The sequence below is a fragment of the Callorhinus ursinus genome, unplaced genomic scaffold (assembly GCF_003265705.2).
Source record: "Callorhinus ursinus isolate GAN/ISIS: 27379988/994484 unplaced genomic scaffold, GSC_fseal_2.0 scaffold8, whole genome shotgun sequence".
Lineage (NCBI taxonomy): Eukaryota > Metazoa > Chordata > Mammalia > Carnivora > Otariidae > Callorhinus > Callorhinus ursinus.
Window position 1 is genome coordinate 71,572,293 of NW_027397070.1, and position 13,703 is coordinate 71,585,995.

The 13,703-nt window shown below is 45.7% G+C and overlaps 1 protein-coding gene across 18 annotated transcripts in view; it reads left to right on the forward strand.

Annotated features, from left to right (window-relative positions):
- The window catches only part of KLC1 (kinesin light chain 1), a 60,893-nt gene that overhangs the window by 16,821 nt on the left and 30,369 nt on the right, over positions 1-13,703 (forward strand). For 16 of the 18 annotated variants that reach the window (XM_025869276.2, XM_025869277.2, XM_025869289.1 and 13 more), the window contains 4 exons: positions 382-498; positions 7,220-7,481; positions 10,063-10,293; positions 13,550-13,628. In XM_025869276.2, the coding sequence (XP_025725061.1) occupies positions 467-498; positions 7,220-7,481; positions 10,063-10,293; positions 13,550-13,628 (604 nt within the window). In that variant the 5' untranslated portion in view covers positions 382-466. Of the gene's footprint in view, positions 1-381; positions 499-6,729; positions 6,829-7,219; positions 7,482-10,062; positions 10,294-13,549; positions 13,629-13,703 lie in introns of those variants that run through there. The other 2 variants (XM_025869280.2, XM_025869278.2) reach the window with 2 other exon arrangements.

The following is a 13,703-nucleotide window of genomic DNA, read 5'->3' on the forward strand; positions in this document are numbered from 1 at the left end:
CTTCAGTAGATCAGCTCTCCCGGCTCTTCGAGTGTGGACTGCACCTTGTGACTTGCTTCCTAAAGACTGGAGTATGGGAAGGAGTGGGTATGTGTAGCGGGGGGAAGCCTGCACAAGCTGCCTCAGCTAGGTGGTCAAGACTGGCTTCATTAGTTGTGAAGTGGGGGGAGTGCATGTGCTCTGTGATGAGAGTGGTACACATACAGTTTCCACAGATAGTTTTGTAAGTGTGGGGTTTTGCCACTCCCTTGCTCCCCCTTTCCTTCTCCCTAGAAGAATTATACTTTTTCCATAATTACCACCATTTCTAATGTTTCTAAATAAAGGCTTATTATATTACCTGGTTATTATTATTTTTTAAGATTTTATTTTTTTAATTAGTCCCTACACCCAGTGAGGGGCTCAGACTTACAGCCCTGAGATCAAGAGTCTCATGCTCCACTGACTGAGCCAGCTAGACCCCCTGATGATTTTTCACTGTGTGACTTCCCATTCTAGGTACTTAAGACTTAGGTCTTTCTTTGCTTCTCTTCACCACATAGGTGCACCCTTTGCATCTCCATAACCTCCCAATAAAATTTAATTTTGTTTAGATCAGTCTTTACCATTTATAATCTTTAGACTGTATAAATGCCAGAGCTGAGCTGTGTATAATAAACTATGATTACTTTTCCTATTTGACCTTTTGTTTCCTTAGGAGCTAATTACCTTGTTTTCATTTCCTTTTTAAGTTGGTGCTAATCCAGTAACTTTCAGCACTTGTCCCCAGGTTGGTGCAGAGCTGTCTTCCCCACAGTGAACTCTGTGCTCCATAGTCCATGTTTTCTTCTTATTTTTTTTTCATGTTTTCTTGATTTGTCATTTTGGTTGAGCGCATCTTCCTGTACCTGAGAAAACCCTTTCTCAGGGTACATGAGAGGTAGAAGTTTTTGAGACCTTGTATGTCTGAAAATGTTATTCTCCTATTCCCACAGTTGATTGAGAGCTTGGCTGGCTATGGAATTCTAAATTGGGAATAATTTTCCTTCAGAATTTTGGAGGCATTTCTTTAATTGCCTTTTGATTCCAGTATTGCTCTTGAGAAGTCTGAAGCCATTCTGATTGTTTTAATTCTGTCTACATGACCCCGACCCCCCGGGAGCATGTAGGATATTCTTTTTTTTTTTTTTTTTTTTTTAAAGATTTTATTTATTTATTTGGGAGAGAGAATGAGATAGAGAGAGAGCATGAGAGGGGAAAGGGTCAGAGGGAGAAGCAGACTTCCCGCTGAGCAGGGAGCCCGATGTGGGACTTGATCCCGGGACTCCAGGATCATGACCTGAGCCGAAGGCAGTCGCTTAACCAACTGAGCCACCCAGGCGCCCCTAGGATATTCTTTTGTCACCACAGTATTTTCGTTTTCTTTAAAAGGTATTTTTTTGGTAAAGTCCACCACCTATGCCTTCAATAGTGTCTGACATAGATAGAGTTGGTGCCCAATAAATATTTCACTGAGTGAGTGGCTGTTTCTATCTCTGAGCTGGTTGCATGTCTCACCTCCCCCTTTGGAGGGGAAGGCCTGGCTGTTAGTGTTCTGCAGGACAGGTGGTTGAGGGTTGGGTCCTCTAGCTTCTATCTCGTGTTGCCCAGGAGAGTCCTTGACAGTCCCCTTGCCGTGTCTCAGTGGACATGGCGGTCCTGCTTCCCAGAATCGTCCATTTTAAATTTGTCAGTGTCCATTATTCCTAGCAGGAGTTGATTGTAACGCTGAAGATTTCTCTGTTTGCTTATTTAAGCAATCTCTACACCCAGTGTGGGGCTCAAACTCACGACGCCCAGATCAAGAGTTGCATGCTCTTCCAACTGAGCCAGCCAGGAGCCCCAAGACTGAGTTTCTTAATTGCTCTAACATACCAGTGATTAAGAGAAATCTTTGGGGCACCATGTTGGGTGTAGAGATTACTTAAATAAAATTTTAAAAAACCTTAGTTTTGATGTAAAGGACAGGTTATGTTAAAGGGGATTTGAATCTGAGACATGCAGTGTAATAATTAGGCCATTAATGGCTTTGTGGAAAAGTGGGTTAGAGAGTCCTCATGACAGGCGAGGGAATAAAAAGGTACTGGATTCAGATGCGCCGGCTCCAACGCTGGTTCATTCATTTATTGAGCATATACTTAGGACGTGCCTGTGGAGTGCCGGGCATTGTTCTGGCTGATTCATGATTCTAGGTTACTGGGAGGCATACACACACAGCCAAGAGTTGGAAGAAAGTCTTAGGGATGGTGTGAGTGCTAGGCTGACAAAGTGTGATGTTTGGGCTAATCTAGATTCCCGGTATTTTTACCCTTTAGAAATCGGTGTAACCACTACCATAACCCTTTCAGCTGGGAGTTTAAATAGGAAGCTTGAGAAGTTTCTTATTTTAAGTGAACTCTTATCCATGCTTTCTTTTAGTTTTTGCCATTTTATTTATTTATTTTATTTGAATTTTTTAAAATTAAATTTTATTTTTGAGAGAGCGTGCGCATGGGCTCAAGCATGAGGAGGGTGGGGAGGGGTGGGGGGCAGGGCCAGAGGGAGAAGCAGACGCCCCACCGAGTGGGGAGCCTGATGCGGGACTCGATCCCAGGACCCTGGGATCACCACCTGACATGAAGGCAGACGCTTTATCGACAGCCATCCAGACGCCCCTAGTTTTTTGCCATTTTATTCAGAGAGCTCTCTTTACCTTCACCTGTATGCACATAGACCTTTGCCTGAGTTTTCTTCTAGTTTCTCATGTTTTTTTTTCAACATTTAATTTTTTTTTTAAAGATTTATTTATTTGACAGAGAGAGAGAGGGAGCACAAACAGGAGGAGTGGGAGAGGGAGAAGCAGACCCCCTGCTGAGCAGGGAGCCCGATGGGGGGCTAGATCCCAGACCCTGGGATCACGACCTGAGCCGAAGGCAGACGCTTAACGACTGAGCCACCCAGGCGTCCCTCAACATTTAATTTTTTTAATCAGGATGGAATTTAGTGTATGGTGGGAGGGTAGGAATGCAACACGATTTTTTTTCTAAATAGATTGTTGCCTTAGCACTATTTTTTTTGTAAGATTTTTTTTTTTTTAAAGATTTTATTTGAGAGAGAGAATGCGAGAGAGAGAGAGAGAGCATGAGAGGGGAGAGGGTCAGAGGGAGAAGCAGACTCCCTGCCGAGCAGGGAACCCGATGCGGGACTCGATCCCGGGACTCCAGGATCATGACCTGAGCCGAAGGCAGTTGCCTAACCAACTGAGCCACCCAGGCGCCCCTTTTTTTAAGATTTTTATTTATTTGTCAGGGCACGTGCACAAGCAGGGGGAGCGCCAGACAGAGGGAGAAGCAGGCTTCCCACTGAGCAGGGAACCTGATGTGGGACTCGATCCCAGGACCCTTGGGACCATAACCTGAGCCAAAGGCAGACACTTAATCGACTGAGCCACCCAGGCGCCCCGACTTAGCACTATTTTTTATATAACCTACCTTTGGTAATAAAGGCTTAGCCTAGAAATGAGACAGATATGGAGCGACGTAAGCATGTATGTATGCTGCTGTGGGTTTCCCCCTGAAGTGGCGTGTGTCCGTATATTTATCGGGTGGTGACTTGGTGGGGGCGGCATGGAAACTGCTATGATTGAAGAGTCCCTGGGGGTGGCACGGGGTATAAGCTTGGGAAATGGAAGTTGTGGAGAGCCCCCTGCCTATAATACAATATTTGAAGTGTTACCTTGTGGATGACATAGTAAATATATTTTGTGTTTATTTTAGAGGGAAGAAGTTGGCTCAATGGGTAGAAGTTTAAGGAGGGAGAGTCAGCTCAGCAAAAGGAATAACTTTCTAAGTATCAGAGCAGTCTAACAAGGAATCGAGTGTCTTGCAAAGTAGTGAGGCCTGTGGTAGAGGAGGCATGTCTGCAGGTGTTGAGCAGCCACTTCTCAGGGGTGTTCCTGATTGCGCTGCTCCCAGGTGGGGGACGGCGCTGGCTGCTGAGTGGGTCTCGTGTCTGTCCGCCATGGAGCTCAGTGACGCAGCTGCATTCTTCCTCCTGCGCTTGTAACCACCTGGAGGGGAGGCCTGCTAGCCGCTGAGGCCCAAGGAGGTTTGGGGACACAGCCTGTGCTGTGGTGACGGAGCCAGGCTCTGCCCTTGCTTGCTCTGGATTCCCATGCTTTCCATAGCACCTGCCATCTCAGGTCTTCAGAGAGCTGAACGCCTCCCAAGACCATTTGGATTCTTACTGATTTTCTGTTAGGAGTAAGTTAAAAAAAATCTGCCTTGATGGCTCCTTTTCCCCCCTTTTTTTGTGCACACCCAGATAACATTTGTATTCGTTGCTCTCGTCTATGGTTAAAGCCTCTACAAGAGTGTGTGAGCATGCAGTGTACTGTTAACAGTTTCGTTCTGTATCCCTTGAGGGATTAAATTTGGATTTCTTTTTTTTTTTAAAGATTTTATTCGACAGAGAGACAGAGAAAGAGGGAACACAAGCAGGGGGAGTGGGAGAGGGAGGAGCAGTCTTCCCGTGGAGCAGGGAGCCCGATGTGGGGCTCGATCCCAGGACCCTGGGATCATGACCTGAGCCAAAGGCAGAGGCTTAACGACTGAGCCACCCAGGCGCCCCTCTTTTTTTTTTTTTTTAAGTTTGTTTATTTTTAGTAATCTCTACACCCAGTGGACCCTGAGATCAAGAGTCATGTGCTCCACCAACTGAGTCAGCTAGGTGCCTCAAATTTGGATTTCTTTAAATGTGTTTACTTAACTGAAGCATCCCCTGCATTCAAGTGATTAAGTCTTTCCCACTGTGTTTTGATTTTTTTCCTATGTGTAAATCCTACCTGTTACGATTTTGCTACTCCTTTTTTTTTTTAAGATTTATTTATTTTTATAGATTGAGTGTGTGCGAGCAGAGAGACGGGGGAGGAGAGGGAGAGAGTCTGCAACAGACTCAGCATCAAGTGCGGAGCCTGACACGGGGCTCGATCTCATGACCCTGAGATCACAACCCAAGCCAAAACCAAGAGTCAGTGCTTAACTGACTGTGCCACCCAGGCACCCCTTGCTACTCCTGTTTAAACCCTCTGCCTCAGCTGGTGCAGCCACTCTGGAAAACAGTATGTGGGTTCCTCAAAAAGTTGAAAATAGAGCTACCCTTCAACCCAGCAATTGTACTACTTGGTATTTACCCCAAAGATACAAATGTAGTGATCCAAAGGGGCACCTGCACCCCATTGTTTGTAGTAGCAGTGTCCACAATAGCCAAACTTTGGAAAGAGCCCAGATGTCCATGAATGAATGGATAAAGATGTGGGGTGGGGTGGGGTGTGTGTGTGTGTGTGTGTGTGTGTGTGTGTGTGTGTGTGTGTGGCGCATGCACTCAGTGTTATGGATGGAACTAGCGTGTATTATGCTGAGCGAAGTAAATCAGAGAAAGACAATTGTCATGTGATCTGACTTGTATGTGGAATTTAAGAAACAAAACAGGATCATAGGGGAAGGGAGGGAAAAATAAAACAAGATGAAAGCAGAGAGGGAGACAAACTATAAGAGACTTAATCATGGGAAACAAACTGAGGATTGCTGGAGGGGAGTGGACTGGGGCAAGAAAAATAAAATTTTTCCTGTGCAGGGGAAAAAAAAACCTTCTGCCCCTTTCCTTTCTTTTCTCTTTTACATAAACAGAACTGCCCTCTCTTCCCTTCTTTGCAGAGGTATGACACTGACCATCTTTATAATTGGATGGGATTTACTGTTTTTTTAATGGAGTTTTAAATTTTAATTCCAGTATAGTTAGCATCCGCTGTTATATTTCACGTGTACAATACACTGATTCAGCACTTCAGGTGCTCATCACAAGTGCGCTCCTAAGCATGTGTTCGGTGCTTCAACACTGCTTCCCTTCATGGGCATCTGTCAGTCCAGGCCTGCACCGCGTGGTCGGCCAGGGCTCGGGCACTGTCCTGGGGATGTGATGTAGTGGCGTACAAGAGGGAGGCCTTGCCTTCTCCATAGAGCTTACATTCAGGGGGATATAAGCGATGGCATGTGACAGTGCACAGGATTTCAGGGAGTGTTGAGTGCTCTGAAGGAAATCACACTGACATGTAATCTGACTTCAGTCCCTGTCAGTCTCTTGAGGCTTCCTTAATGCTCACTGTGGCCTTTTTTTTTAAACTTAATTATGGGATTTAAAAACATACACAACCCTAGAAAGGTTATACAAAGACCTGTTGCTTAGTTTCAGTGTTCATGAGTTTGCTGACACTGTGTTATGTGCCCCTTTCCTTTTTCTTCTTCATTATAGTATTTTATTTTATTATTTTTTTTATCAGCACCACGCTCTAACCAACTGAGCTAACCGGCCAGGACATTTTATTATTTTTTTTAAAGATTTTATTTATTTATTTGAGGAGAGAATGAGAGAGAGCACATGAGAGGAGGGAGGGTCAGAGGGAGAAGCAGACTCCCTGCTGAGCAGGGAGCCCGATGTGGGACTCGAACCCGGGACTCCAGGATCATGACCTGAGCCGAAGGCAGTCGCCCAACCATCTGAGCCACCCAGGCGCCCTTCATTATAGTATTTTAAAGCCAGTTCCAGACACTGTATGATTTCCTGAAATTTTGGCGGCCTCTCAGCCGGTTTGCCCCTATAGGCGTGCCTGCCCCTGTCCTTGCGTCCTGACGGTGCTGATGGCCCTGCTCATGTCACTCTCTTACCGTGTTTCAGACGGACCTAGTCCTTCTCCTGCTCCTCTGATTGTGCCCATGCTCCTTTGCTGGCTTTCCTCCTCCTTCCAGCTGTGACCACTCCTCAAGGCTTTGTCTGGTAAATATGTTACCAAGGATTTACTGTCCCTTCCGCATTTCATTAGGGGGAAAAAGCTTGCAAACATTCAGAAAACTCTTGTTCACTGAGGTTTTGTGCTGTAGAAATGCCATTTGAATGTTTTGCTGCTTTTAATCTTTGGCATTAATTTCAACTGCTGTCATTTCTTCCATTAAAAAGAATTCAGGCATAAGCCAGAAAAGTAATTAAATTGGTCTGCAGAGGGAAGAGAGAAACAGTACAGTATTTCAACAAGTCACAGATACACACATTTATTATTCACCTATAAAAACGTTAATTTAAAAGTCTTCACACAGTGTATTTTATTAGAGGTGTAATGTAAATTACATCTGTGATGAGATGCCTAATTTTTTTCCTTTTTCCATTCTAGAATGTATGACAACATGTCCACGATGGTGTATATAAAGGAAGACAAGTTGGAGAAGCTGACACAGGATGAAATCATTTCTAAGACAAAGCAAGTGATTCAGGGGCTGGAAGCTCTGAAGAATGAGCACAATTCCATTTTACAAAGTTTACTTGAGACACTGAAGTGTTTGAAGAAAGATGATGAAAGTAATCTGGTGGAAGAGAAATCAAACATGATCCGGAAGTCACTGGAAATGTTGGAGCTTGGCCTGAGTGAGGCACAGGTATAAGTGAAGTTGCCTCTGACAAGAATAGGAACTTGACAGTCTGGAGAAATGGAGACTTCGTTTGAAATATGTGGTTTAACGAAACTAGAGGGATGATACTTCTAGAATAACAGAGATCAGCTTGTATGTTATATAAAGGATGATTGATTTGGGCATGTCTAAATTTTAAAAAGAGCCAAAAGTAGAGGTAACCTCGTCATTTTGGATTTGATTTGGCTGCATGTATCCAAAAACAAAAACAGTGGCTTAAACATCATAGACATGTATAAAGAAATACCAAGGGTGCCTGGGTGGCTCACTTGGTTAGGCGACTGCCTTTGGCTCAGGATATGATCCTGGAGTCCCGGGATCGAGTCCCGCATCGGACTCCCTGCTCAGTGAGGAGTCTGCCTCTCCCTCTGGCCCTCCCCCCCTCTCATGTGCTCTCTCTCTAAATAAATAAATAAATCTTTGAAGAAAAAAAAAAATACCGACGTAGGCTTCCCCCAGATTGTGTAGCTGCATGATCATCAGGGACACGCAGACCTCTGCATTACACTGCACACAGCCTTTTTTGTGGACTAAGACGGAGCCCCAGCTGCAGCCACCTGACCCCATTCTAGGACAGGGAAGGGACGGGAAGGGTGTTGCCCCCTCCCTTCACTTCCTCCAACTGTGCACGGCTCTGCTTACATTTCATTGGCCAGACCTTGGTTCCACGGCCACTCCCAGTTGTGAGGGAGACTGGGGAATGTTGCCCTGCCCACTTCAAGTTCCACTTCTTAAGCCTAAGGAAGAAGGGAGAATGGATACTGGCCAACAGCTAATAGTCTCTGTAATACTCTAAGACAAGATTGCTATATATATTTGACTAAACCTTTGTTTTTATCATGTGGGAGATAGAGGTGAAAAAATGAGAAACATCTAGGTGCGGGGCACAGTCAGTTGAGCGTACAACTCTTGGTTTCAGCTCAGGTCGTGATGTCAGAGCAGTGAGATCGAGCCCTACTTAGTTGGGGGGAGTGTGCTTGAGACTTTCCCTTTCCCTCCACCCCTTCCCCCTAAAATCAATCAATCAATCAATCAAAAGAAAAAGAAAAGAAACCTCTTGTGGTAGCCCTACCCCTGATAACGTTTGGTTTTGTCAGCATACTTCAGGTAAAGTCACATACACTGAAATTTGACGACTTTCTTCTTAGCTTTCCTCTTTTTTTTTTTTTAAATATTTATTTGAGAGAGAGCATATGCATGAATGGGAGGGGCAGAGGGAGAGGGAGAGAGAATCTCAAGCGGACTCTGTGCGGGGCTCGATCCCAGGACCCTGAGATCATGACCTGAGCTGAAACCAAGAGTTGGACACTTAACTGATTGCGGCCCCCAGGCGCCCCTTAGCTTTCCTCTTGTAAGTGAATGAAGAAAGCAGAGTAGGGCTGCTGGGTCACTAGTCCCCACTTCCATGTAGAGGACACTGTTCTCCACAGTGACTGTCCATACCCTGATTTTAGAGTTCTTCATCCTGACTGTGTGAAAGACCTAATTGTAGAACTTTAACTTTGGTTATTGTGAATGTATTGTATGGCACATTCGGTTATTGAAAAGTGATATGAATATGGACTTCCCTTTTAGTTGGGCAGATATTAGGGTTAAGAAAAGAAGGAGGAAAGAACCTCACCTTCTGGAGTTTAGGTTTGAAACATAGGAGAGTAGAGAGCAGGGCAGTTGTGTGGTCTAAGGGGAGAACGGACTAGAGCCAGCTTTGCCCAGCTTTTTCTACTCGTACACTCCTAGGAGCTTGCTAATGCCTCACACAGGTCTGGTGCACCCCAGGCAGAGCCCTGGGACAGTCACCAGAGTTTGTGACGTGGACCTAAGCTTATGAATGCATCAGTGCATTCTGACTAGCTGGCTAGCTAAAGATTTCTTTTTCTTTTTTTTTAAAGATTTTATTTATTTATTTGACAGAGAGAGCGAGAGAGGGAACACAAGCAGGGGGAGTGGCAGACAGAGGGAGAAGCAGGCTCTCCATTGAGCAGGGAGCCCGATGTGGGCCTCGATCCCAGGACCCTGGGATCATGACCTGAGCTGAAGGCAGATGCTTAACGACTGAGCCACCCAGGCGCCCTAGCTAAAGAGTTCTTCCCTTACCTTGGAACATCAAAGATTTGTCTGCCTGCCCTTCCCTGACTCTATCACTAGCCCCTCCCGGAGTGACCTGCCCTCGGTACACATTGCGTGCTTGTGCACACACTCACACATGGAAAAGTGTCTCCAATTATGTTGGAGCCACCTAGATAGAAAGTAAAAACATACAGTTTTGTCAGAAGAGTAGCCGTGTGTCCATTACTAGTCCATCTGAGATGCTGTCAAACAGAAGAACAACATCTAGTTTCTGCAGATGTTGTGAGCATGTGATATTCTGTACGCTGTGTAGCCTGAGACTGGGGGTGAAGAGGGAAGTCATTGGCATTTGTACGTGTCTGTGTTGGAGCACGTATCTGCAAGTATAAGCTAGAGCTGCAAGCCCAGAATGCCTGCATCGGTGGGAGCTGAGACGTGTGGGATGGATGATGCAGTGCTGTCAGCGTTTCTGTCTTTCCAGGTCATGATGGCTTTGTCCAATCACCTGAACGCTGTTGAGTCCGAGAAGCAGAAACTGCGTGCACAGGTTCGTCGGCTCTGCCAGGAGAACCAGTGGCTTCGGGACGAACTCGCCAATACGCAACAGAAATTACAGAAGAGTGAGCAGTCTGTGGCTCAACTGGAGGAGGAAAAGAAGCATCTGGAATTCATGAATCAGTTAAAAAAATACGATGATGACATCTCTCCATCCGTAAGTGGCTCAGTAGGAGTGCGGCACTGATGGTAACCGTGTTACAGTTGGTGGGTTGTCTCCGTCAAGCCGTCCGTGTTTGCCCCTCCCCTCTAGTGATTGCGCTGAGCAAGACCAGAGGCTGTGGGTCTTGGGACTGGGCAAGTCCTAGAGGCTCTCCTTGCCGTATGCTTTTCATAGGTGTGTTTTATTTTTATTTTTTAAGGGATATATATTTTTTTAATTTTTTAAAGATTTTATTTATTTATTTGACAGACAGCGAGAGAGGGAACACAAGCAGGGGGAGTGGGTGAGGGAGAAGCAGGCTTCCTGCCGAGCAGGGAGCCTGATGCGGGGCTCAATCCCAGGACCCTGGGACCATGACCTGAGCCGAAGGCAGACGCTTCACGGCTGAGCCACCCATGCGCCCCTCATAGGTGTGTTTTAGAACAGTGGTCAGACAATGTACAAATACCTTGTGAATGTAAGGCACAATGCAAAGAGGCACTTGATGAGGTTTGTCCCAGCTTGAGAACCCACTGAGTCTGGCTTCCAAGCTCATCACGCTACTGAAACTGTTCCCTCAGATCAGTGTGCATCTCATCCAGTTGTCTATAATCCACACTTGGGACTAACCCTGTAGCCAGTGGTGCTGTGGGTCTTGACCTTTCTCTTGAAACTCTCTCTCCCCTGCTGCCGGTTGGCCACCTGGTTCTCCTACCCTCTCTCTCATGCCGCCTCCTTGGTCTCTCTTGCCAGCTTACCTTGTTTTTGGAATGTTCCCCAAGGATCTTGGTTTTCTCCTTTTTCTGTTGACTCTCTCAGGATGTTCATCTCAGTCTTAATTTATTTTTCATCCACCATTTATATCTGATTCAGTTAACTGAAAAACAATTTTTTAAAAACAAATTTTGGAGTAATTTTAGATTCACAGAAAAGTTGATAAGATAGTAAAGAGAATTCTCATGTGTCCTTCACTCGGTCTCTCCTCATGTTACATCTCCCATTGCCAGAGTGCATGTCTTCATCAGCTCAGGCCATTGCGACGGAATACCATAGTTGTGTGGCTTATTTCCCACAGTTCTGAGATCAGGGTGTTGGCACGTTGGGTTCTTGGTGAGGGCCTTTTTCCTGGTTGTGTCCTCACTCAGCCTTCCCTGGTGCGTGCAGAGAGAGAGGAAGGTATCTAGTGTCTTTTCCTTTTCATGTAAGGACACTAATCCTGTTGTGACAGCCCCATCCATGTGACTCAGTCTGACCCACATTACCTCCTAAAAGCCCACCTCCAAATGCCATCACCAGGGCTAGGGCTTCCATATATGATTTTGGGGGACACATTAGTCCACAGCACCCTGTCTTGTTAGTCTTACTGTATTTCTCCCTTGCTGTTGATTTAGAAGACATACTGTTATGGGCTGCTGTGGAAATAAGAATAAATGAAGCTACGGATGCCAGCCAGTGATTCATCTAGAATACCAGATGATCTTGTAGGGTTTCGTTGAATCAGAAATGTTTAAAACTTGTTATTTTGAAAAAATACCTAGCTTGGAGAGGAGAGCTAACAGTGAGCTAACTCTGCCTCTCCTTTCGGGGTGTACATGAGTGATGGTTTTTCTGAACGGCGTTGCAGTACCGCATGCCACACTCCCCTGCTGCTGCTGGGCGTGTTCCCCTGGCATGAGGACATTCTCCTGTGGAAGCAGGGCCAGCTCCAGTCCGGAAATTTCACATGGGCATGGTACTCATCTATCTGCTCTGCACCGTGCCTTCTTGGTCTCAGCAGAGCCCTTCATGGCATCCTGTCACCGTGCCACTATCTGGTTCATGACCACATGTGACACTCAGCTGTCACGTCTCCTTGGCCGTCTTTCATCTGAAACAGGTCCTTTTCAAAGAGAGAAAAAAGTCTTTCTCTGCCTTCCATGACATAGGTATTTTTGAAGAGTGCAGGAGCCAGTTACTTCATAGATTGTTTCTCAGTCTGGGTTTGTCTCATGTCTCTCTCTGAGTGTGTTTAGATCATGCATCCCAGACAGGAATATTATCAAGGTGACATTGTGTACTTCTCAGATGACTCGTCCCACGGGCAAGGGATGTTTTCTGCCCCAGGGTGATGCTGATTTCTCACTTGGTCTAACTGTTGTCTGTTTTCTCCATTGTGTAGTCACGGTTTTTACCCCTGCACTAATCAGAGATCTGTGGGGAGACTCGAGTCACAGAGTTAAAGCCAGAAGGTTTCAGGGATGCCTGGGTAGCTCAGGCGGTTGGGCGTCTGACTCTGATTTTTGGATCAGGGGATCTCAGGGTTGTGGGATCCAGCCCCGCATCGGGCTCTGCACTGGTCGTGGAGCTTACTTGGGATTTTGTCTCTCTCTTTCAATAAATAAATAAACACACACATAAATAAGTAAAATCTTAAAAAAAAGCTGGCAGGTTTTAGATTGCTCTTAGGTGTCCTTTGGTGGAGGTGGTGAGCAGGGAAGGGGGACTCTAGCCCTCCAGTTCTGTGGCATTCAGCATGGGCCATTGTAGTCCGTTTTTACGTATTTGGTTTCCAAATAAAATTTATTTCAAGTAAGAGTTTCCTGCTCTATTTGAACTTCCTCAGAAGGTAGTGAAGAATCTAAGGCACAGAAATGCCACATGGTCTGTTGGCCTGCATTTTGAGTTTGAATTCTAGTCTGGCAGGCTTTCTGTTACTCTCTGCTCAATCGATGGATAAGCCAAATTGTGGTTAACCCTACATTTGATTATTTTATTTTTAAAGACTTTAAATATTTATTGTGAGAGAGAGAGAGTGAGGGCATGAGCAGGGGGAGGGCAGAGGGAGAAGCAAACCCCCCTGCTGAACAGGGAGCCCAATGTGATTCAGTCCCAGAACTCCAGGATCATGACCTGAGCCTAAGGCAGATGTTCACCCGACTGAGCCACCCAGGTGCCCCTTTTATTTTATTTTATTTTAAAGATTTTATTTATTTATTTGACAGATGGGGAGGGAGCCTCAGGCAGAAGGAGAGGGAGAGGGAGAGGGAGAAGCAGGCTCCCTGCTGAGCAGGGAGCCTGACGCGGGACCTGATCCCAGGACTCTGGGATCATGACCTGAGCCGAAGGCAGACGCTTAACTGACTGAGCCACCCAGGCCTCCCTTACATTTGATTTTAAAAACAGATGATTTTTTTCTAAGATTTTTTTGTTAAAATGATATTTATACTAAAGATTTCCAGTACAGGATTTATAGTACTTGTAAGGCTAAAGTTATCCTGGGTTGGTTTTATAGGAGGACAAAGACACCGATTCCACCAAGGAGCCCCTGGATGACCTTTTCCCAAATGACGACGATGATCCCGGTCAAGGAAGTAAGTTGGTGAGGGGGAGCGGTTAAACGGCAGCATATACAAACAGAAGGTGGTTTGTCCTGTCTTATGGAAGTG